The sequence below is a fragment of the Hippocampus guttulatus genome, chromosome 1 (assembly GCF_054856545.1).
Source record: "Hippocampus guttulatus isolate MCC_2025c chromosome 1, RoL_Hgut_1.0, whole genome shotgun sequence".
NCBI lineage: Eukaryota > Metazoa > Chordata > Actinopteri > Syngnathiformes > Syngnathidae > Hippocampus > Hippocampus guttulatus.
This window is the reverse complement of record NC_141261.1, coordinates 17192501-17213854: the sequence shown is the minus strand read 5'-3', so window position 1 is coordinate 17213854 and position 21354 is coordinate 17192501. Positions and strand designations below refer to the sequence as shown.

The 21354-nt window shown below is 42.7% G+C and overlaps 3 protein-coding genes across 8 annotated transcripts in view; 2 read left to right on the top strand and 1 right to left on the bottom strand.

Annotated features, from left to right (window-relative positions):
- The first annotated feature begins 245 nt into the window (after positions 1 to 245).
- Positions 246 to 5764, top strand: hmga1a (high mobility group AT-hook 1a). Of its 4 annotated transcripts, XR_015101353.1 has the most exons (6): positions 246 to 379; positions 1228 to 1326; positions 2011 to 2106; positions 2368 to 2994; positions 3096 to 3149; positions 4026 to 5764. XR_015101353.1 is itself a non-coding variant. In XM_086115293.1 (5 exons), exons 2-5 carry the CDS (start codon positions 1243 to 1245, stop codon positions 4095 to 4097), a joined length of 306 nt encoding a protein of 101 aa, XP_085971419.1. In that variant the 5' UTR covers positions 246 to 379; positions 1228 to 1242; the 3' UTR covers positions 4098 to 5764. The 4 variants fall into 4 exon arrangements, 2 of the variants coding, with proteins under 2 accessions (XP_085971419.1, XP_085971428.1); XR_015101352.1 differs by having other exon boundaries at positions 2368 to 3149; XM_086115293.1 differs by lacking the exon at positions 2368 to 2994.
- Positions 5765 to 6656: 892 nt separating this feature from the next.
- smim29 (small integral membrane protein 29) lies at positions 6657 to 11109 on the bottom strand. Of its 3 annotated transcripts, none has more exons than XM_086115330.1 (5): positions 11028 to 11109; positions 9998 to 10266; positions 9491 to 9516; positions 9293 to 9398; positions 6657 to 7705 (listed from the first exon to the last, which is right to left on the bottom strand). In XM_086115330.1, exons 2-5 carry the CDS (start codon positions 10100 to 10102, stop codon positions 7643 to 7645), a joined length of 300 nt encoding a protein of 99 aa, XP_085971456.1. In that variant the 5' UTR covers positions 10103 to 10266; positions 11028 to 11109; the 3' UTR covers positions 6657 to 7642. The 3 variants fall into 3 exon arrangements, with proteins under 3 accessions (XP_085971456.1, XP_085971465.1, XP_085971447.1); XM_086115339.1 differs by having other exon boundaries at positions 9998 to 10269; positions 11028 to 11084; XM_086115321.1 differs by having other exon boundaries at positions 9998 to 11096.
- A 3441-nt stretch (positions 11110 to 14550) lies between these two features.
- The window catches only part of pacsin1a (protein kinase C and casein kinase substrate in neurons 1a), a 30285-nt gene continuing 23481 nt past the window's right edge, over positions 14551 to 21354 (top strand). The window contains exon 1 of the mRNA XM_086115272.1: positions 14551 to 14719. The gene's annotated coding sequence lies outside the window, so the exon portion shown is untranslated. The remainder of the gene's footprint in view (positions 14720 to 21354) is intronic.

The window sequence follows — 21354 nt, the reverse complement described above, 5'->3', positions numbered from 1 at the left end:
AGCTAAATAATTAAAATACAACACACAATTTTCTCTAACAACAACCAGTTACATTTTGTATTTTGTTTTAACACCCCCAACCATTGTAGTTACGCGCAATGTTCAACAGTAGTTGTAGTGTGCGTGGTGCACGTACATTTTATTGTGTTGCCGAGCCCCGGGGGCGGGGGTGGGGGGCGGTATTGGGGGGTCGCGCCGGTCTAGTGCCGTTGGTGGCCCACTTATCATATCTCCGCCCCCAGTCCTCCTGCTCCCATGAGGGCGGCTCTTTATATTGCCCCCAAACGCCTCCTGACTGGCGCCTTTTCCTTTATCTGCCGGAGAGGAGACGCACATGCTATTTTTAGGACCACGTTGGAATATACCGCTTAAACTCCTGGTAGGAAAAACGCGTCGTATCCGTAAAAACAACTCTTCCTCAATGCTAAATTGCTTTTGATGCTTCATGATCTTGGATTTAAAGGGGCGGGCTGGGTGTTTGTGTGTCGACTGGCTGGCTTTGTAGGTCGGTGCAGGGCTCTTTAACTGGGTATAAGCACCGGGCTTAAAGGGGATATTTCGCTGTGTAATTCAGGCTGGAGGTTAAACTTGAGCGGCAGAGGTGAGTGCACATTTTGCATGTAGCTATGCACCCTCACAACGATTTGAGACGGTTTGCAATTGCTCCAGTGAGAGGAAGCGACATGCTTTCAATGAGAAGCCGCCTATTGTATGCTGTTGACCCGCCACAAAACACGACGCGCACTTCGCTGGCTCGTTCGCACTCTCCGGCTCATTTTTTTGGGAAATGTCTTCCTTTATTCTTTACATTTGTGCGTAAATGTGAGAAGGGTACGACACGGAAACCGCACACCAACCTTTCCCGGGTTATTGTGTGCATGTGTGTACCAGTGGGGTGCAAACATGCGTGGGCCTCGGGATGCGGACGGTATTTGAACGCAACTGTGAGGCCTGTAGCCCATGGCTGCACCATGCAAACCGGTCCGACAGAGATCCGCGAGGCGGCGTGGGCTGCTCTTTGGGCGCACGCGGGACTGGAATAGAGCCTTTTGGAAGCGTTGATTTAAGTGCTGGATGCGTCGTGGTTTTGCGCCTTTTTTGCCGCTTCCACCCCCCCCCCCCCTTTCTCCTCCTCCAACACCACCACCCATCCCCCACCCCCATTTAAGTGAGCTCAGAGCGTTGTCTCTCAAGGGACTCTGACCAGGTGTGGTTTCTATTTCCTAGGTGTGAGAAGTAAATATGAGCGACAAGGGGACAGTGTCATCCAAGGAGAAGGAGACGGTAGAGAAGAGGGGGCGTGGAAGACCCCGCAAGCTTCCTCGGGTAACTAAAACTTTTAGTTGCACATTTTCTGAGAAGTGCATCAAATTAATATGACTCATCAGTTTTTTCGTTGCAACACAGCCACGCATTATGAAAAATGTGTCGCATCACCGTATCACGCTCGTGGTACATTTCAAGCGTCACATGAAATGCAACTCTTGATTTTTTTGGTGCTCCTTATGAATCCCAATTTGTATGTGTGCTTCAGCCATGATTAATGGGAGGTGTAGACACCCCCATCAACAAACTTCCTGTGTTGGTCAGGAACTTGTAACCCAACACCCCCCAAACCAGTTTTAACCCTCTCAGACCCACCTCCACTCCTTATGCAATGGCTGACATTGCAAGGTTGAGAGTGACTCGTATGGCCGTCACGCTGCATAGTGTATTGAATTGCTTTGGTGGCGAAGAGGTGCAGTAGTAAACAAGCTCGAAATCCAATCGGAGATGATTCGACGTAAACTGGCTCACAAGTGCAGGTTGACGCAAGAACACAAAAGGAGATGGTCCTTTAATCAAATGCATAATTGTTTTTACTGACAGGTTTTGCAGTGTAGGAACATCGAGGTGTGTCTGTTTCATTGCAGTCGTTGACAGTACATTTATGAGCACAGAGTAAATTGTTTGCAACTCATTCATCACTCATTTACTGTGGTTTTCCTTTTTGTTTTTCTCAACACCCAGTGTCCTGATCCTCAGGAGCCCAGCGAATCCCCAACTCCGAAGAGGCCCAGAGGACGACCCAAGGGCAGCAGAAACAAGCCCACCAGCAAGGGCAAAGTAAGTTTGTCACGTCTGTATCACATCGCATGGCAGCAAAGTAACGACTTCAGCGGCAGCTCAGCCTTGATGACCACGTCATTACCAGAACCTACTAAGGCCAGCCAACCCTTGAATTCTGATTTTGGACTATTTCCTGGCATCTAAACCCTGTCAAGGATGTCTGACAGAAATATTTGCTTGACAATTCTCCCCCGTCCCGTCCCCTGTCCGAAATTGTCATGCATGGCTTTCCGATTGTGAATGGCGTTTTTTTGACAGGAACGACAGAGTGATGCTTGCAGTGTACTTCCTGTCCTGCCGCATCCTGCAGCATGTCATGCAAACGGCGACGTCGCTGCAGAGGCTGCAATAGTGTTTCCACCCTGACATCAAACACCACCCCACTGCCCCCACCCGGCACACAGTCCAAGTTCTTCTCAGCCTGTTGTCTCCATAGCAACAGCTGATTTTCTCCCTCGCCCTGAACCCTCTAGTACTCCCATGTGCATTGTCCTCGCCGCTACTGTACGTACGTGTGAGGGAAGGCAAATGCTCACGCCGGCGTTGGTGAGATAGGGTTAGCAAGGAAGGCCAAGTGGCTGAGGGTTTATGTTCACGCTCACTTCCACCAGCTGTCTTTGAGCCACAGACCAGGTGGCCAGCGAACTGGAGTGCCCTGTGTGCAGTTCCTGTTGGCCTTCCAGATAATAGCCACTGAACCCAGTGCCCCTTGTCCAAATCTCCTTGCTCGGGCTCTGCTGCCACCTGGAGGCAGCCAGTCGCTAAAACAAATTATTTCGCGTTTCAAATGCACATTGCCCTTTGAGACAAACAAGATTACTGTTGTTTTTATTTCCAGGCTCTTACTGCGAACCCCCTTTTTCCCGACGTTTTCATTTTGATATGGTAAACCATAATATGGGGCGGATACATTTTGCATGATGGCACTGAAACTCAACTTTTGCACTGCACTTGATATAATCACACTTTTTTTTCTCTCCCCCAAGACAAAGGCAGAATCTGCTCCTGGTGTGAAACGCAGAGGCAGACCCAAGAAGGAGGTAGGAATCCTTCTGCCCTAACTGAATTAGAATGAGTACGGTGAATTAAGGGCACGATATTTTCCACATATGCGTGCCAAAATCCTTCAAGATGAGTCACTTTTTTCTCCCAAGTATTTTGACTTTGACTGATGACAATCGCTGCTGCTTCTCTTGAAATTGGCTGGGTTATTTATAAAAGTAGCAATCCAAGTTTGGCTCTGACTCAATTATGGTGAAATAGGTTAAAGGTCAGTCACATGCATCGGACAGTTGTTGCTCAAATACAAACGCCGCAGGGCTCGTTATGCTTCTTTATCCAAGATCCCAAATTTGTTGTCGCTTTTGATGACAGTTTTCAACCACTTTCTTTACCGTGCAAGTTTGCTCGTCAGAACATAGGAAATAAATGTAATAATGTAGTTCCCGCCGGCTTGAAAAAACATCTGTTTATTTTAGTTAAACCACCACGTGAGCATCTCTGTTTTCTATAGCGACATAAAAGTTGACACCAGCACGCCAGGAGCATGTTGCTCCCATCAAGGAAGTTGATGTGGTTTTGTAGTAAAAGTGTGTTATGCGCACGAGTAGTGGAGGCGCCTGGATCACATTAGTCACATGGAGAAATGACCCGTAGTTACCCCGCACTTATTTTTATGAATGAACAGAGCCAGTTGGGAGTGAAGCAAGCTGGATGCTTCATTGTGACTCATCAGTCCACCATCATGAGTCACTGGCCCCTCCCCTGGTCGCCTTCATGCCACAGTTTTGTTAGTCAAGATTGAGGAAAGACATTGATCCTCTCATAAGAAAGACACGTTGAAACTTGAGTCAGCATTTCTTTTGAGCACAGACTGAGGTGTTTTCTTTTTTCTTCCACCACCCGTCCCATTTTAGGATAAGGAAGAGAAGGCATCACAGGAGTCATCGGAGCAGGAAGAAGAAGAAGAGGAGGAAGAGGACCAGTAATACCAACAACGCATGTTACCTCACTTAACATACTGACTTACTGTTAACCATAACTGGACTGTATCTCCAACACCGGTGCCACTTTCATGGCCACTATTCCAGACAGGGCCCTCGGCTCAAGTGAGGGCCAACACAGTACATTTCTCATGCAACAGCACTGGATGAAAACGTTGGACCTTGCGCAAGCCTAGATCTAAGTCTCACATGACGGACGACAGCCTTTTCCTCCATGTCATGATCTCACGAGTCTTTTATATTGGAGAAGGTGGGCTAGTGTATTTTCTTTAATGCTGAAAGATGGTTTGTAGTCTCTTTTTTTTTGTTTGTTTGTTTTCTATTTACTCAATATTGCTTACTGATTATACCTGCGTCTGAGATGGTAGGGCCTGTAGAGTTTCTCTGTTTTGTACAGGACAAAGGTGATTTTTACCAATACTTGTGTTTGTGTGATGTGGTTTAACCTATCCTTCGCATCGTACGCTAGATGGAGTTGAGCTTCAGTGTTTAGGATGAGAATAGGTCACTGGTGGTATGTATACTTTTTTTTTTTTACCCCTCCTTCCCGGTGTCACTGCTCACAAGTAGAAAGATCCTTCATGTAGGACATTTTAGGTTTTAGCTTATCAAACGGCCTCCTCTGTCATTGATGTGTAGTGGGGGAGACAACTAGTTCTCTAGTTTTATTTGATTTTTTTTTTTGTTACTTTCCAGTTTCATACCATTGACGTGTGTGCTGCTTCTTTTCAAGTGTTGTCCATTTTAAAGCATAGGGTGCCAGGTTGAGAGTATCCGTGTCGTTTGTTCAGGGAGCTTTTTACAGACGGTTTTGCCTGCGCATACGCCCAGTCAACTGAAATACAAACTGTACAGCCGCAAGCAGTTTAATAATAAAACTGAAAGTCGGTACTGCTCTTTTTTTTTCCCCCCTTTAGGCCACTTATTCACCGAGAGGGGTTCCCATAACCTTACTTAGTTGAAATAAACCTTTTTAAAGACGTGTTTTGCTTTCTGCAACAGCAACAAAACGAACGGTGAAGTTGCCCCATGGCAGTTCTTCCACACACCTCGGCTTCTACAACCCGGAAAATGGCAAAGTGACTATTCCATGCCTGGACATTCATACCTCATTCAGGAGCTTATATCAGTGCATTTAACTGTTTTTTTGTGTTACTGTGTACTCTGGCATGAGTCAGACAGGTTTTCTTTTTATTACAAAAAATGTTTTCCTCTTTTTTTATACCTGATTGAAACAGGCCTCGGCTCTGAAGCTGGCATTCTGGCTGGTGTGTGTGCGTGTGTGTGAGAGAAGCAAGTCAGGGAGACTTGTCAGCTTGACAAGTGTGTTTCGCTGACTGTGGTAGCTTCGTAAGTTTTTATTTTTCTTCTAGTGCACTGAAACATTTTAAGGTTGGACACCTTTTCTGCTTTTTGCCCAACAATTGCCATGAAGTGTTTTTTTTTTTTTGTTTTTTTGTCCATCAACTTCTGCAAAATCCGATGCAGGTCACAAACTGACATCTACATCTGTTCATTTATATACTGTAAACTGTTGAGGATGGGATCATTCTTTTTAATGGACACCGTATATAAATGTACAATGTATATATTTTCTATGGTGCCCGACAATTTGTATGAGATGAAATGGTCAATAAAGATAATTTTCTGTCGTTGTTCTCTCATTTGTTCAAAACAGGAATTGGGGATATGCTTCATTTTGAAAGTCTGTTCTAGCTGGCAAAATTTGGATTGAGGCTGAAATTTCAGGACGGACCTTAAATTGACCAAAACCTTGACAGGCGAAATGAATTTGACCTGGTCTTAACTCTTCATGTCCAACTGCTCCGTGTTTCACCATTTTTTGTCCAAATTGAGGTTTCCTGGTTTTATGACAACTGGTATTCAAATCATCCTCTGCTATTCACGTTTTGACATCATGGCACCAAGACACCGAATATCAACTGAATCTTGCCAATGCGAAGCTAAGAGGATTTCTCAGGAGAAAGCCACAGATATATGAGTTTTACGGCTGTCAGAGGGTTACAGCAAATATACAGAGACTGGAAGGGTCAAAAAAAGGCATTGAAACGGACGTCCTAAGGGGGAAAAGTATTTTGCAATGCTGTTAGGGATCAATAAGTTGTGCAAAAAGTACTGAAACATTGAACAGTTGGACATCTGAACAGTTGGATTTCTTTCTTTTTATCTACCTTATTTTCTGTCAAATTATTACTGTATATATGTTTTATGTTCAATAAACAAACAACAACATCGATTCAAAGGTTTAGAGGTCAAATTAAGTTAGCCTGGAATGATTATATTGTAGTGCATTTCTGGTTCAGCCTGAAAATTCACCGTTTTATCTTTCCGGCCAGACAACCTGGAAACCGCTGGAGATTCGTCTGTTCAAGCAAGAACCTCAACTAATATTTTGAATTCTTAGCCACACGCTGGCTGGGGCATTTAGGGTCAGAGATCTAATCAGTACACGTTCTCAGGTGCTTGAGGATCACTTCATTCAATGCAATATCTATATCTACATTTATGAATGACAATTTAAAAAACAGGGTTTTGGCCAAAAGTATATTTTCTGTCAGCACTCCACCAGTGTAATCACTAGTCATGACTTAGAAAGTGATGCAGGGACAATGCAGTCACCTTCCAGTCTTATTTCAGCAAACATGACAACAAAGAGGTCTCCTTTCAGTAAACTTAAAAATGAAGCTTCATAACAGTGCAGACAAATTTACATCAGTAGTTTGTCCATTCGGGTTCAAGTGGAACTCAGTGGCTCAGCAACAAGTGCAACTCTGGCATGATTGTACAGTTAAAAACATTTTGAGGAACACAACAAGAGATTCAACCAAATAACACGCAACACATTTCCTCTCTCCCCATTGCAATGCATAACTTGTTCAAATGAATCGAACTGTTAAAACGTGACGCACCCGCACGAACAAGCTCATCACAGTTCAGAGTGGCTTCAAACAGGCTGAGGGCAATAAAGTTAATGTGGGTACAGTCAAAACAATGGCATTCATCTCTGGCTGGAGGTGTATCTTTGCTGGTGCCATGTCTCGCGCACAGGACATATTTGGAGCAGGAGTCATTCAAACAGAGCACTGGATCTTGTTTATGTTCAAATTGAGGTTTTCATGGCTTCCACGCGACTCACAGGATTTGGCAAAAAACACATGAAGATCCAGATCACAGATCGGAGCTCGTCATCGTTTTCTGTGTAAATGAAAACAAAAACGTAGCCCAGACATTCCTTGAGTGAAATTGAATGTGAAATTCACATAAAATATCCATTCATTAACAGCTCACTTATTCAAGACTGAAGTAAATGTGTTCTTGTGAACGCTTGTGATTAAATACTTTACATTAAATACGGTCACGGTTGAATGCGTCCTTCAACATGTTACTAATTATGCCTTGCTTGTTGCACTTGAGGATTTGGGGCTCGGGGTATTCTCCCACAAAATAAACAAAGGACGATGCTTGTGGTTAGTGCAGGTATTCTCTGGCATTGCCGTGGTTTGGATTCTTCAGGCATCTTTGGTCAGAAGAGGGCGACGCTGCTGATAATTTCTTGCCCAACCTTGAACGACCTAACAAAAAGAAAAGAACGTTTCAGTGTTACATTCAAATTTAAATGTTGACAACTACTGTATGCACGGTAGTACTCAAAGTGGACATCTCGATTTAAGCATGAGAGTTTTGGCAGGGTTGTTAACAGCAATCTCTTCTCTGTGATGTGTCAAATCCAGACGACTTGTTTTCACTTTACAAGGATTTTAATTTTCAGACAACACAATACCGGAATTGAGTGCAAATAAGGATTAAAATAGAGTGGCTATGTTTTACTGTTTTATCTCATGTGTAGCAAACACTGCCATCTACTGTTTCGAAGCGGTGGGCCAAGACTTGGACAACAGCCAAAGTACTGCAGATTAATAACGTAATAAATATGCAGTGCTATTTGCATCACAATAAATCTTATGGCTGTGATTTGGTCTGGGTTCATTGAAGTAACAAAATGACTGCAGAAGAGTTTGCAACATGACTTTGACGGCCATTTTGTTGACACCAAAATTTACCAATTGCTATTAGACAGCTCATTTAGCTCACAGTTGCAGTCCAGGGTATATACCTCACCTCTCGCCAGAATTCACCTGGGACCCCAACAAGGTGGGACGCTCTGATTGGCCGTGGTTAAGAGATTCTTTCTTTTTTTTTTTTAATTAATCGCTCAGACAATAGTTTGTTGTTATATACAATGTGAATAAAAGAAGAAAACCAATGGCTCATTTGTCATATTTTCATAATTTTATTTATTTTAAACCCCTATAAATTAGAAAATGTCTCCTCAAATTATGTCACCAATATGCAAAGCTGCTCTGAAAGAAAAAAAGAAAAAGAAATTTGAGCCTTGATCATGAAAAAACTTTACAGCCATACTGGCCAGCCCTACCTGTGTCAATAACTACTGTCGCGTTACTGCATTGCAGTAGCACTTTCGGTACCAAGACTTTTCAATGAGTTCCCTGTTATGCGGGACTGGATTCAAAATTAAGAACTTGGTTGAGCAGGTTGTGAATCATTTACCAGTCAACATCGTGTTGCATACAGTTTTTTTTTTCAATTAATAAAATTTAACCTGTAAAACAGAGATGTTGAATGTAATGCAGTTGAAAATTTTGGTGCGCCTAACTGGTGCTTGTTCAACCAAGATAAAAGGTGCATCAGTGCAAAATGTTAGACTACAGCCCTGCAATCGCTATCCAAAACGAATGCACTTTATGCTTGGCTTCATCTTCTCACATAGCTGAAATAGATGTCACTCGATGGTATCAATCCTAGCACGTGGATTCTTAAAACATCTAATATCCAAGCTCAAGTCATAGTCATGTGCTCATAAAATTGAACATAACTTGATATTGTGCTTGCAAATAAAACAGTCCCTGAAACATTCTTTGTGATTTCTTCTCTCAACTTGTTGCAGCTGTTTTCCCTTCATATAAGAGGAACTGAGTTGTGAGAAACTAAGTCTAACAGCCTGGCCGCATCAGAAAGCATGAAGCAACCAAGGTAAACCACAGACAAAAAAAAAACGACACAGAAATCTATTTGTACAAGTGCATTATCAATCATAAATACCCCCCAAGGTATCAGTGAAAAAGAAAAGTGTGCCTTACTCTAGTGTCCTCTTCTCGCCACAGCATCTCTTGTTCAGCTTCATTTACCTCCTCTGAGGGGTCATATGAGTAGATTGGCAACAACTGATGGCGGAGTCTGTCAAGTCTGAGAAAATAACATTCAAGAGGAAAACGCAGATGACGAGGAGACATGAATCATAGGTCCATTGTAAACAAGGCGGGAGACTGCATCTTTACCTCTGTTTCTTACGAACGTACAAGACCTGAAACAGAAGACAGAAGTAGACATTAACATCTTTCAAAAACATATCAGGTGTGCTATAAATGCAACCAAAAAACATACATGTTAGGTTAGTTGAAGAATCTAATTGTGCAAAGGTGTGAGTGTGAAGATGAATGGTTGCTTTGTCATAGGTGCCCTTTGTTTTTAAACATTAGGGTTAAAATTCTATTGATTTTAATTGCAATACATTTTAATTGAGTCATTATTTGTTTCTTTTCCTTATTTTAAGCTCAATGTTATTGTTTTAACAGATATAATTATGTTATAGTGGCTTATATTTTCTCTACATTTTAGGACTTAATGTTCTACCTTTGTTTTTTTAATTAACACTATTAAGCTACTGTATATTAATTTTGTTCATGATGGAGGTACTTGGAGAGCTAAGTATGTTTTAGCTGGGTTAGAGTTTGACAACTACTGGAATAGAAACTATTTTCACATCAAGTTATCTGCCGACTTACCACTGCTACAGCTATTCCAATGATGGTGATGAGGAAGAATGGCACCAAAACATAGCCCACCGCCACGTCCCCATCAATGGTGGGGGACGGAGTGGTACTATTCATTGCATATAATCAGGGCGGGAGACTACAGGGGGGCTTTACAGACAACGGAAATCCCCCACCCTGGGACACACACTATGCAGCGGCTGTTTCCTTAAGCTGCCTCCTAGTTGATCAGGCCTCATCCTTTTCATTCATGTGACTTCCACAGGGTAGCACGGCTCCTCCTACTTGGGACAAACCACACAGGGAATGACACATTTGAGCGTACATTTGGGTGTTGAACATTACACGATAGATATTATTGCAATATTTAACATGTACTGCAAGAAATTACATTCGTATTATTTAGTGAAAGAAATACAAATTTTCATATGGCCAAATGGGCAGACTCAATGTGTTCTTATCCAATTAATTGTAACACCGTTGTTATTTAGTGTTGGTAATGCCTCTAGATACTGTTCTTCTATTGGATGGTGGTGCCCATTTAAGGTTGCATCCGATCGGTCAAAGTCAGAAAAGATGCATACAATTCCATTTGAAAGTATCAGTTTATCACACCTCTGTGATACGTATATTGCACGTGCCATCGCGATGACGATATTCTAGATAGAAGTAAGCCAAGTACGGTACATAAATGCCATTGATTGTAAAAGCACTAAGTTGGCATTATGGTTTTGAAGTTGATTCAAGCTTTCAAGCGTTCACGAAGATACCACTTCGTCGCTGCCTGCTGAGGGCGCCGACCTGCTCGACCTGTCTTCAAGGCAGCGCGGTTAAGAATGGACCGTGGACAATGAACTTCCGGATTGAAAAGCACAGCATTCGTCTTGCGTCAAAATCGGTTAGCTTCGAGGCGAGCTAACGCCTTCTAAAAGTTATTCGACCGGGTAAACAGCCATCTCCGAAAAGCGACTGTTCGTTTTCTTGCTGGCGTCACGAGGCGAGTTATTGGCTTCGGAGAAAGACAATTAGAATTCCCACTCACCTTCTGTGAATCACCCCGATTTATTTGTGTTGCTTCCGCAAGCAGCTTAGGTTTTGTTTGGCAAGTCAGTCGTAGTAGCGAGGGCGACAGTAGTGCTTCCTCTTTCAAAATAAGATATGATCGCTCACACTGGGACAGTATTTCGAACCCAAACCTCAAATGAGATATTGCTGAGATTGAGTTTGACCAGGGTAAGGACATAATTGGGCCCGCGTCATTATTTTTAAATGCGGAACACCGAATGTTTTAACGACCAAGTGACCTGTTTTTCCTAAATCTATTTATCAGATGAAATAAATGGCGAATTATTTTACTGTAAATACTGTATGTCATTACACATATTTAATACAAACACGTTTAACATTTTCATTTCTTTTGTGAAATAATTGCTGAATTAATTCAAATTTAACGAAGCCATTTTCATATTGCCCCACCAGGGGGTGCCACAGTGAGTGGTTTGCATGTTTTTTGGCCGTTTTAAGAGCGGGTCCACTTGCTTAATAATAATAATAATAATAATAGATTTTATTTATAAGCGCCTTTCAAGACACCCAAGGACACTTTACAATAACAAAAAACACAAAACAATACGGGTTGAGCAGCGGCAGCCAAAACGCGCCAGCGTTCACTCAACCCGAAAGTCAGAAAGAAACAAGGGAGGGAGAGGGGGAGAAAAAAAAACACGCTCGAACTACCCTCATTTGAGGATAATTTGAGTGAGGCAAAAAACTCCTGCACAAGCATATGACAGTTAAAACAGGTCACAAGTAATAACATTATTGTACTGTTAAAGATACCTGGCAAAAATATCGAGATGACATTTTGCCCATATCACACAATCACGCCTTTCAAGCTCATATGGAAACAGTTTCGAAATATTAACTTCTTGAATGCACAATTGTTGGAACATCTAACATGATGGTTGTACAACTGTGTCGGAGTACCTAATGAATTGTTCAATGTATGTTTCACCTTTTCATAGAAGATACAGTCGATTGTGGTCGAAATCACAACGGCTGAAACCCCTATGGGAATGTAGTCATGGTAATTTGATCGATGTTTGGATCATGGCTATGCAGATTCTGACATTCATTAGATCATGGAATACAATCTTGGTTTTAATCCCACCCTCAGTTTGTCTGTTTCGTAATGTTTTACAAGGATTGGGATAACTGATCCAAAAAAATCGGCATTATTCAAATTATGATCCCAACAGTTTGGTGGATTCATGGTAGATTTCAGTAATAAAATGGCATTCAAAGTAATTTCTATCTTGTCTAATAACATGTGTTATGCATTAGATATTAATTTAGTTATTTTAAACTGATTTTGAAACCATACAGTTGAAATTACAGTATTGACCACATCATAATAAAGAAATGATATTTCTGTAATTTAGTGTGTTTACCTGTCTCTCAGAAGCTGTAAAACTCAAACAAAGTATTCAACACTAATTCTAATTGGAAACTTAATATTTACTGACAAATCCAAGAATCATCCATCTATCCATTGTCTGAACCGGTTTATTCTTGCGAATGTCACGGGCATGCTGGAGCCTATCCCGGCTTTTTTGGGCAGGAGGCGGCTTACACCCTGAACTGCTTGCCAGCCAAACACATGGCACACAAAGACAAACCACCATTCACAGTCACAGTCACACCCAGGGGCAATTTAGTGTGTTCCATTAACCTGCCATGCATGTTTTTGGAAGATGGGAGGAAACCAAAGTACCTGGAGGAAACCCACGCAGGCACGGGGAGAATTTCTGCAAATGAGAAAGCCATGGGCCTGCATCGAACCCTGTACCTTTGCACTGTGAGGCGGACGTGCTCAGCAGTCAATCACCTTGCGCCTCCAAAAATCATTGCCCAAAAATAGTTTCTGAGAACGGCATCCTTTTGAGCACTAAATCACTCTCACTCTGAAAAAAAGTTGGAGGTACAGTATGTCTTCATTTTCATCTGGTTCAAGTGCTTCATTGACCTCATCACAGCGAAGGACATTCCGCTTTGTAGCTATATTGTACAAGCACGTGGTACCTGTTGCACACCCCTCAGAGTTCCATGTGCAAGGAGTTAAGGTACGTAAAGCACCTCGACTGCAATTCCTTTTCATTATGAATCACTGTTGCCATTTTAAGTTTGAATTTGACGCACACGAAATGGATACTTGCTTTTTGCTTGAGGGGGGGGGGGGTCTTGCTGCTCAAAATATATTGAAAATGGGGTATTGCACTAGTCTTATCTTTAAACCGGGAGCACGATCTAGAAGTGTTACGTTGCAAGGTGGTGGTGGACCCCAAAAAGCAGGCAGGAGGGAGGAGCAGGGTGTATTTGAAGAAGTGTATTGATAAAACACAGAAAACTAAATCCTAAGCAAACAAAGTCCAAAGTAGCAAACAAAAACCATGACTGAAGCTCAAAACTATCAATAACAGAAACATGACCAGAAACATGACAAACAAGCAAACATGACAGCAGCAAAAAGCAACACAATGACCCGACCATGAGTGGTCGGGCTGGGAGTCCTTTTAAAGCACTGATTACCTAATGACCAACAGGTGTGCAGCTGCAGGGGGAGCCCTAAAGTGCCACCTGTTGGTCCCAAACCGAATCATGACAAGAAGAGTACAAAATATCACAAGTGCTTCATGAAGAGCCATTTCCCGATCACTAATACTGTGTGCCCTGCGATTGGCTGGCAACCAATTCAGGGTGTCCCCCGCCTACTGCCCGAAGACAGCTGGGATAGGCTCCAGCACCCCCCGCGACCCTAGTGAGGATAAAGCGGTTCGGAAGATGAATGAATGAATGAATGAATAATACTGCATCGCAAAACAATGGGTCAATGTGCATGACTGTTTGAAACCATAATCATGAAAGTATATAATCTCTCCCATTATGAGGGGTATGAGTCTTAAACATTTACAGAGCAAAGACACTTAACAAATCCTTTCATTGGAAAGTGGGCAGCGTTTGCACACCATAGATGCTTTCACAAAGAGGGCTCTTCAAATAAATCTATACATCTCACCCACACCCTCCCACGGCCCACCTCATGCTTTATGTGTCAAGTGGACTTGATTGACAAGAACAGAAGTGACGCCCCTCTTCCCTCATCTGCTCAGTGATTGGTTTTGAGAGTGTAAATCGCATTGGGGCTCTTTCTTTCTGTTGAAACTCTCACTCTACCTAGATTTGGAATAACCCACTCCGGTCATATTAATACTGTACACACACACACACACACACACACACACACACACACACACACACACACACACACACACACACACACACACACACACACACACACACACTCACACACACACACATATATAGTATATTTAATGAATCGGTCCCACTTAGAAGATTCTCTGTTAAAACAAAGGTTGGAATTGAATGTATTCAAATATAATAATCATAGTAATAGTTAGAATAATACTAATCATAATCTGTTGTGTCAGCCACGTCTTGCAATCAGTTTTGTGTGGTCCATTGAAAGGAAACCGCGGGGCATCCTCCCACGTCACGCCTGTGCGGTGCTGTTGTGCTCCCTCTTGCTGCGTGCATCGTGATCAGGCTGCAGAGTCTTGCGGAGGTCACCTTCTGTCACCGCAAAGGGAAATACTGAATCATTTGCAGTCAAGGCTAGGCTGGACTCGGTGCAGCTCGGCAAGCAGTGTGTATCTGGTAAGCGAGTGCGCCACGTTTTGCGCTGTTTAGATGCGCAACTACATGCATCCTTCCATAATTGTTTAGCTCGGGTACAGGAATCTCATCGCGTCATTTGCTAGCGCGATCCGTTCATGATCGTTGGCAATTGTGTAGCTTCTAAATTATGCACGCGTTATTGTATACGGTGTTGTTTTCAAATGAAGCATCTTGCGTCATGTCGTGTTTCTGTTGCTCGGCACGGAATTTAATTGTTTTATCGGGCAGACCATTTATGTATGAAATAAATACAATCTGTTTTGTTTTGTTTCGTTTAATGACGCATTGTAGGGTATATGGGAACAGTGGCGTCCTCAAAGGTTGTTGTCATGTTATTGTAGTAGGTGGAGATGGTGGCCATGTCTGGAAAAGATGGACACTTACACACTGATACAATTTCTCCCCTTTCCATGCACCATATGGAAAAACAAGAACACTCAAACGAAAAGCACACAACTGTTGTTAATTGGAAATAACTGCCTGTTATATCTCTGAGATGGATTTTTCGTGGAGAGGACAGTAATCTCAATGCGAGCGCCCCTCTGTGCCGTTATGTAATTGGTTGTCACAGCTCAGCGAGGAGCCATCTCTCTTGTCATTGTTTTTCTTTTTTGACAACGAGCAGCAGCAGCAGCAGCAGAGAGGTCGAACCACATTTGGTTTTGGTGTATGTGGTCTTTAAAATGATAAAAATGCATACATGTTTACAATTGATGGAAGCATCACGCTGCAGCCACACTTGTTATCTGAGGCGGTATGTGTGTTTGTGTAGACACTCTGCTTTTTAGGGGCGAGTTAACATTTTGTCCACAAGAAATGGTGCAGCTCACAAATGACACAGCAGCCATCAAGGCGTTTCGCCTGTATTGCTTTCAATCGAAATCATCCGTTTTTTCAAAGAGTGAATGACACAAAAGCTGACGGACAGGCCGCTTAGTGCGGAACTGTCCAAGGTTCTGAATGCTCACTTTGCCCTCATGGGTGTCTGCCAAGGGCCAAGGTGCCCCTAAGAAAGAGAAGATAATGATCATACATTCAGGGAGGGTGATTCCATCTTATTGCGGGGGGAGGGGAGAGGATGATTTATTGATATCTATCTATCTATCTATCTATCTATCTATCTATCTATCTATCTATCTATCTATCTATCTATCTATCTATCTATCTATTTATTCGTTAACCGTCCATCCATCCATCCATCATCTCGACATACGATGCCTGGAGTTTGTTTACATGTTTGACTTTTTTTTAAACCAAGGCAATTACCTGTCAGTGTAATCACTGAATGAATCATTACCACCTCAGATTTGAGTTTTGCATTCATCTCTTACCATTCACTTGTTTATTGCCCCCACTGCATTTCGCTGAAGCGCATATATGACTGTGATTAGCGGAGCTGCCAGCCTATATAAATACACTTCCGTAATATTTTGTCTGAATTTCCATATTTTCTACATTTCGTCAAGAAATTTACCAGCGGACAGTGATTGCAGTATATTATGTAATAAGATAAAATAAAATAATGCATATGGTTCAGTTGCACAACATAATCATAACCATCATCATTGCTAAATGATGGCTCCAATGTTTATGGTAATGTATTTATTGCATCAAGCTTTAAATGGTGGATTCAGTTGCAGCCTGACTGAACATGTATGAGCGTTCCAACATTCCATGGTCAGAAATATCTGTGTCTATTTGCCTTTACCAATTCTGTTCACAACCACAGTAAAGAAAGCAAGTTTATTACATTAATAAGATCTCATAAGTCAAATTTGAAATTCTGCACTCTTTTTTTTTGCAAACAAAAAAATAACATCGCTGATAGATTGGATGAGATAGTTTAAGCACCAACGATAGCTTATGTTTCTGTTTTGTAAATTGTGTTTGTACAAATGGTTTCTCCCCTTCATGCCATTTTTGTATTTTCTGTATCTGCTATTGCGGTTGAAATTATGCAAATTGTTTCCATTGTGGGACTATTAAAGGCTATCTTGTAATATAAATACCTATCATATTAAGAAACATTTATCCCTATAGGCCCCTCCTCTCGGCTGACATATGCTGGGAGGTCCTAATTCATTTCCTGTTTGTGTTTCACATACCTTTGTAAGAGTCTCCAGACACTTATTGCAGTTTTTCTCAGTTGCTTCGGTGCATTTCCCAGATCAGAATTGGAATTTACCAAACAGTAAGTCCATTTCTCCAAACAATTTGTACGAATTGCAAAACATCATGGTTTGTCTGCAAAAGCCATTTTTTCCTGAAAGTCGTTAGTATCACTCTCAAAAGTAAATGTTTGTCTCACTAAATGCATCACTGGCAGCAGAACATGTCTTTGTGGCATGGTGTACGGACAAGACAGTCAAATTGCTTAGTCATGTTGTCAAAAAAAAAAATGGTGTACTCTGGAGGGATGGATACTGCAGCTTAAGTTTTGATGACCATTGTTCTAAACTGTAAATAGAACCTTAGTGTAGAGGGAAGATTGATTGATAGAGACAGGCAAAGATTACTTTAACGTTTAATGTCCGCAATGTAATTTGTTGAGAAACCATCTCCTGTTGATACAGAAAGGAAAAGACAACACTGCACAGCACAAAGAAAAAAAGCGAAAAAAAATACTAGTGTAAATGAACATGGTACAATCTCCCGAGAGAAAATTGTACATGCAACACTCAAGCAATTCCAGTGCTGTCATTCTACTTCCAGTGGGCCACAAATTGTCATCCAGATTAGAATTTTTCTGAAATTGGTTGATCATTGGTTGAGCTACTTCTTCACACATTTCCTTCCATTAAAAAAGTCGAGAGTCACCTGGGAAATAAAGTCGCACAGAAACATTTTGGTTGACATATTACGATAAGTTGTTCAACCATTTTGCATGTTAAGACTTGTATGACGAAATAATACCAAAATGTTGAGGGGTGTGAAACAATTGAGACCCATTGTGATACATTTTAATTAAGATGACAAAAAACATTGATAATCTCAGAAACAGCAGAGAATTATATAACCAAAGTGTTGTGAAAATTGGACAAGTAGTTTCAAGAAATCCAATTCTGTTCTGACAAATGTTCCGATACAGCTGAAAAAAAAAACGTAAATAAACTGTCTTCTAATTTGATGTTCAAAGTTGGCTGCAGCCAGTCATATGTGACAAGTGTCCCGCATCACCCAATCCCTTATTTCAGTGTCCCGCAACATGTAGCGATAGTTTAGCAATTAGCATGACTTCTCCATCTTTCTCTTGTTAATTACGCCTTGTTTACGGTACTTGTCAGAAGTGTAGTTTATCCGCTGCCGTGGAGGCGATGATGAGCTACTTGTGCTGACAGCGGACGTGAAGGCGAACCTTCGGCTCTGCATCGTATTTATTAATCGCTACGTGGGCTGGATTCCTTTCATCATCCGGTTGCTGGTGCACCAAGTTGGTGTTCAGTGCTTTCCATCACAAAATATGGATGATTTGTAACATTTGGCAGCGATGCACTAGAGTTCTTGCTCGTTTGTTTCATTTACTGTATTTATTTATTTGTTTCTTTAATTTTTAATCCCCACCCTCCAGGCCCCCCTTTCTCGACTTTCAAACTGACCATAATAACTGTTGGAGTAACAGGAGCGACTGAAGATACTCTTTTTTTAGTTGTTATTTTGATCTTGAGAGAGGTCTTGAAACCTGCATTGATGTTGTCACATGGAGCAATGTGGCTCTTCATTGTGATCTTAATATTGTTCTTACATCAGGAGTGTGGGCCACAGAGGACGATGTGAAAAAAAAAGGTTTGTTTGTTTTACCTGACACCCCCAAATACCCTGCAATAGAAAGAGTTGGTAAGGGCATTTCAACTATGAGAGGTGGATACAGCAGTGTGTGACAGGGTGTGAAAAAAGGCGATGACCTACGAATGGAGTGCACACATGGGAGGAGACTCTGTCCTTGGTGGAAACAGCAGAGAGGATTACACTGAGTATACTTTGCATCAGATCTGCTTTTCTGCTAAAAGCTTGTGTGATTAACACACGTGTTGATTTGCATATCATGCCTATTTGTTGTATTGAGCATCCATTCATCCATTTTCTGATCCGCTTATCCTCACTAGGGTTGCAGGGGGTGCTAGAGCCTATCCCAGCCATCTTCGGGCAGTATGCGGGGGACACCCTGAACCGGTTGCCAGCCAATCGCAGGGCACACAGAGACGAACAACCATCTGCGCTCACACTCACACCGAGGGACAGTTTAGAGTGTTCAATCAGCCTGCCATGCATGTTTTTGGAATGTGGGAGGAAACCGGAGTGCCCGGAGAAAACCCACACAGGCACAGGGAGAACATGCAAACTCCACACAGGGAGGCCGAAGCTGGAATCGAACACTGCATCTCTGCACTGTGAGGCCGACGTGCAAACCACTCGACCAGCGGGTCGCCTGTATTAAGCATGTTTGCTTTATTTCTTACTGTCCAACGAGAGCAACCTTTTTATGCAACAATTTTGTGTGGTTGGATATTTGAGGCGCAGTTTCTTGTTCGTCAATATCACTGCCCTACGGAAATAGCAAAATCCTTCTATGATTAATACCCCCAGAATGAAGTGACTCGGCATTTCAGCATGCTTTGTGCCAAAATCAGTGATATGTAGCTTGCATTTGTTGATCATACCTCAGGGTGAGTCAGCATCGTTGCAGTTCTGTCTGTAAGTCGGTCTGTCCAGCCATCATTAACTGTCCATGATCTTCGGCATATCGCGTCTGTCATCAGCCCGCGTAGACGTCCTTGTTATTCACATTGAATTGCAGCAAATAGAATGACACAAGCCACTGAACTCATTGAAGCATTATCATCCTTTCTAGGGGTGGGCAAATGAAAACGTTTTTAGCAAATTTAATGTCAAACAAGTGGATTCTGTTGTGATTTTGGCTACTTAAGACAAATTGAATAAATTCTTTGGTGTTCAGATGCATCTGATTTTGGTTCAAAATGATTGTTCCAAATGGCCTACTTCTTTTTGAATTGCAAGAGGGCCTGTGTGATTAAGCAATGACTAATCAGAATAAATCTTAAATAACTGTCATCCAGAGTATAATAATAAAAAGAACGTGGAGAAATGTTACAATTTAAATACTGATCAGTTGTGGTAATTGAATCGTTTTGGTCTCGACAGGACTCTTTGGAGGCCAATCTGTACAATTATATAGTTACGGATTGTTGTAGAAATGGTACAAATATGTAACCTAAGCTACATATAATATATACCACATGGTACACATTTGCCTACAAATGATACAAATCATTATTGTCCCAAGAGTTACCCCGATTAAAGTGTACAAAAAGTGGACTCTTGAGGGTGTTGCTCCAGTAACAAGCCATTGGACTATCAAATGTGCACATTTAAAAAATTTTTAGAGAGCGTGAGAGGGGTGGGACAAATGTGCACGTTGAGAAGAGCGTTATTGTAATGTATTCACATTTTTACCCATTCTTTTAATATGTTTTCTCCATTTGGCGCACATCTGATCCTTTTTGTTTTTAGGGTGACCCAAAAAGATGCGTACCCATGAAAATTTCAATTGTGAGTTTGATTAAAAAGCTCCTCTCCGGGAGCCGTCACCTTACCGTGGTGGAGGGGTTTGTGTGTCCCAATGATCCTAGGAGCTAAGTTGTCTGGGGCTTTATGCCCCTGGCAGGGTCACCCATGGCAAACAGGTCCTAGGTGAGGGACCAGACAAAGCACGGCTCACAAAACCCCTTATGACAGACAAAATCGATGGCACTCAGTTTCCCTTGCCCGGACGCGGGTCACCGGGGCCCCCCTCTGGAGCCAGGCCTGGAGGTGGGGCTCGTTGGCGAGCGCCTGGTGGCCGGGCCTACACCCATGGGGCCCGGCCGGGCTCAGCCCGAAGAGGCAACGTGGGTCCTCCTTCTCATGGTCTCACCACCCGTGGGAGGGGTCAAAGGGGTCGGGTGCAATGCGAGCTGGGCGGCAGCCAAAGGCGGGGACCCTGGCGGTCCGATCCTCGGCTGCAGAAGCTAGCTCTTGGGACATGGAATGTCACCTCTCTGGCAGGGAAGGAGCCCGAGCTGGTGTGTGAGGTAGAGAAGTTCCGACTGGATATAGTCGGACTTGCCTCCACACACAGCCTGGGTTCTGGTACTAGTTCTCTCGAGAGGGGTTGGACTCTCTTCCACTCTGGAGTTGCTCATGGTGAGAGGCGCAGAGCAGGTGTGGGCATACTCATTGCACCCCGGCTCAGTGCCTGTACATTGGGGTTCACACCGGTAGACGAGAGGGTTGCTTCCCTCCGCCTTCGGGTGGGGGGACGGGTCCTGACTGTTGTTTGTGCATATGCACCAAACGGCAGCTCAGCATACCCACCCTTTTTGGAGTCCTTGGAGGGTGTGCTGGAGAGTACTCCTGCTGGGGACTCCCTTGTTCTGCTGGGGGACTTCAATGCTCACGTGGGCAATGACAGTGAGACCTGGAGGGGCGTGATTGGGAGGAACGGCCCCCCCGATCAGAACTCGAGTGGTGTTTTGTTATTGGACTTCTGTGCTCGTCACGGACTGTCCATAACGAACACCTTGTTCAAACATAAGGGTGTCCATATGTGCACTTGG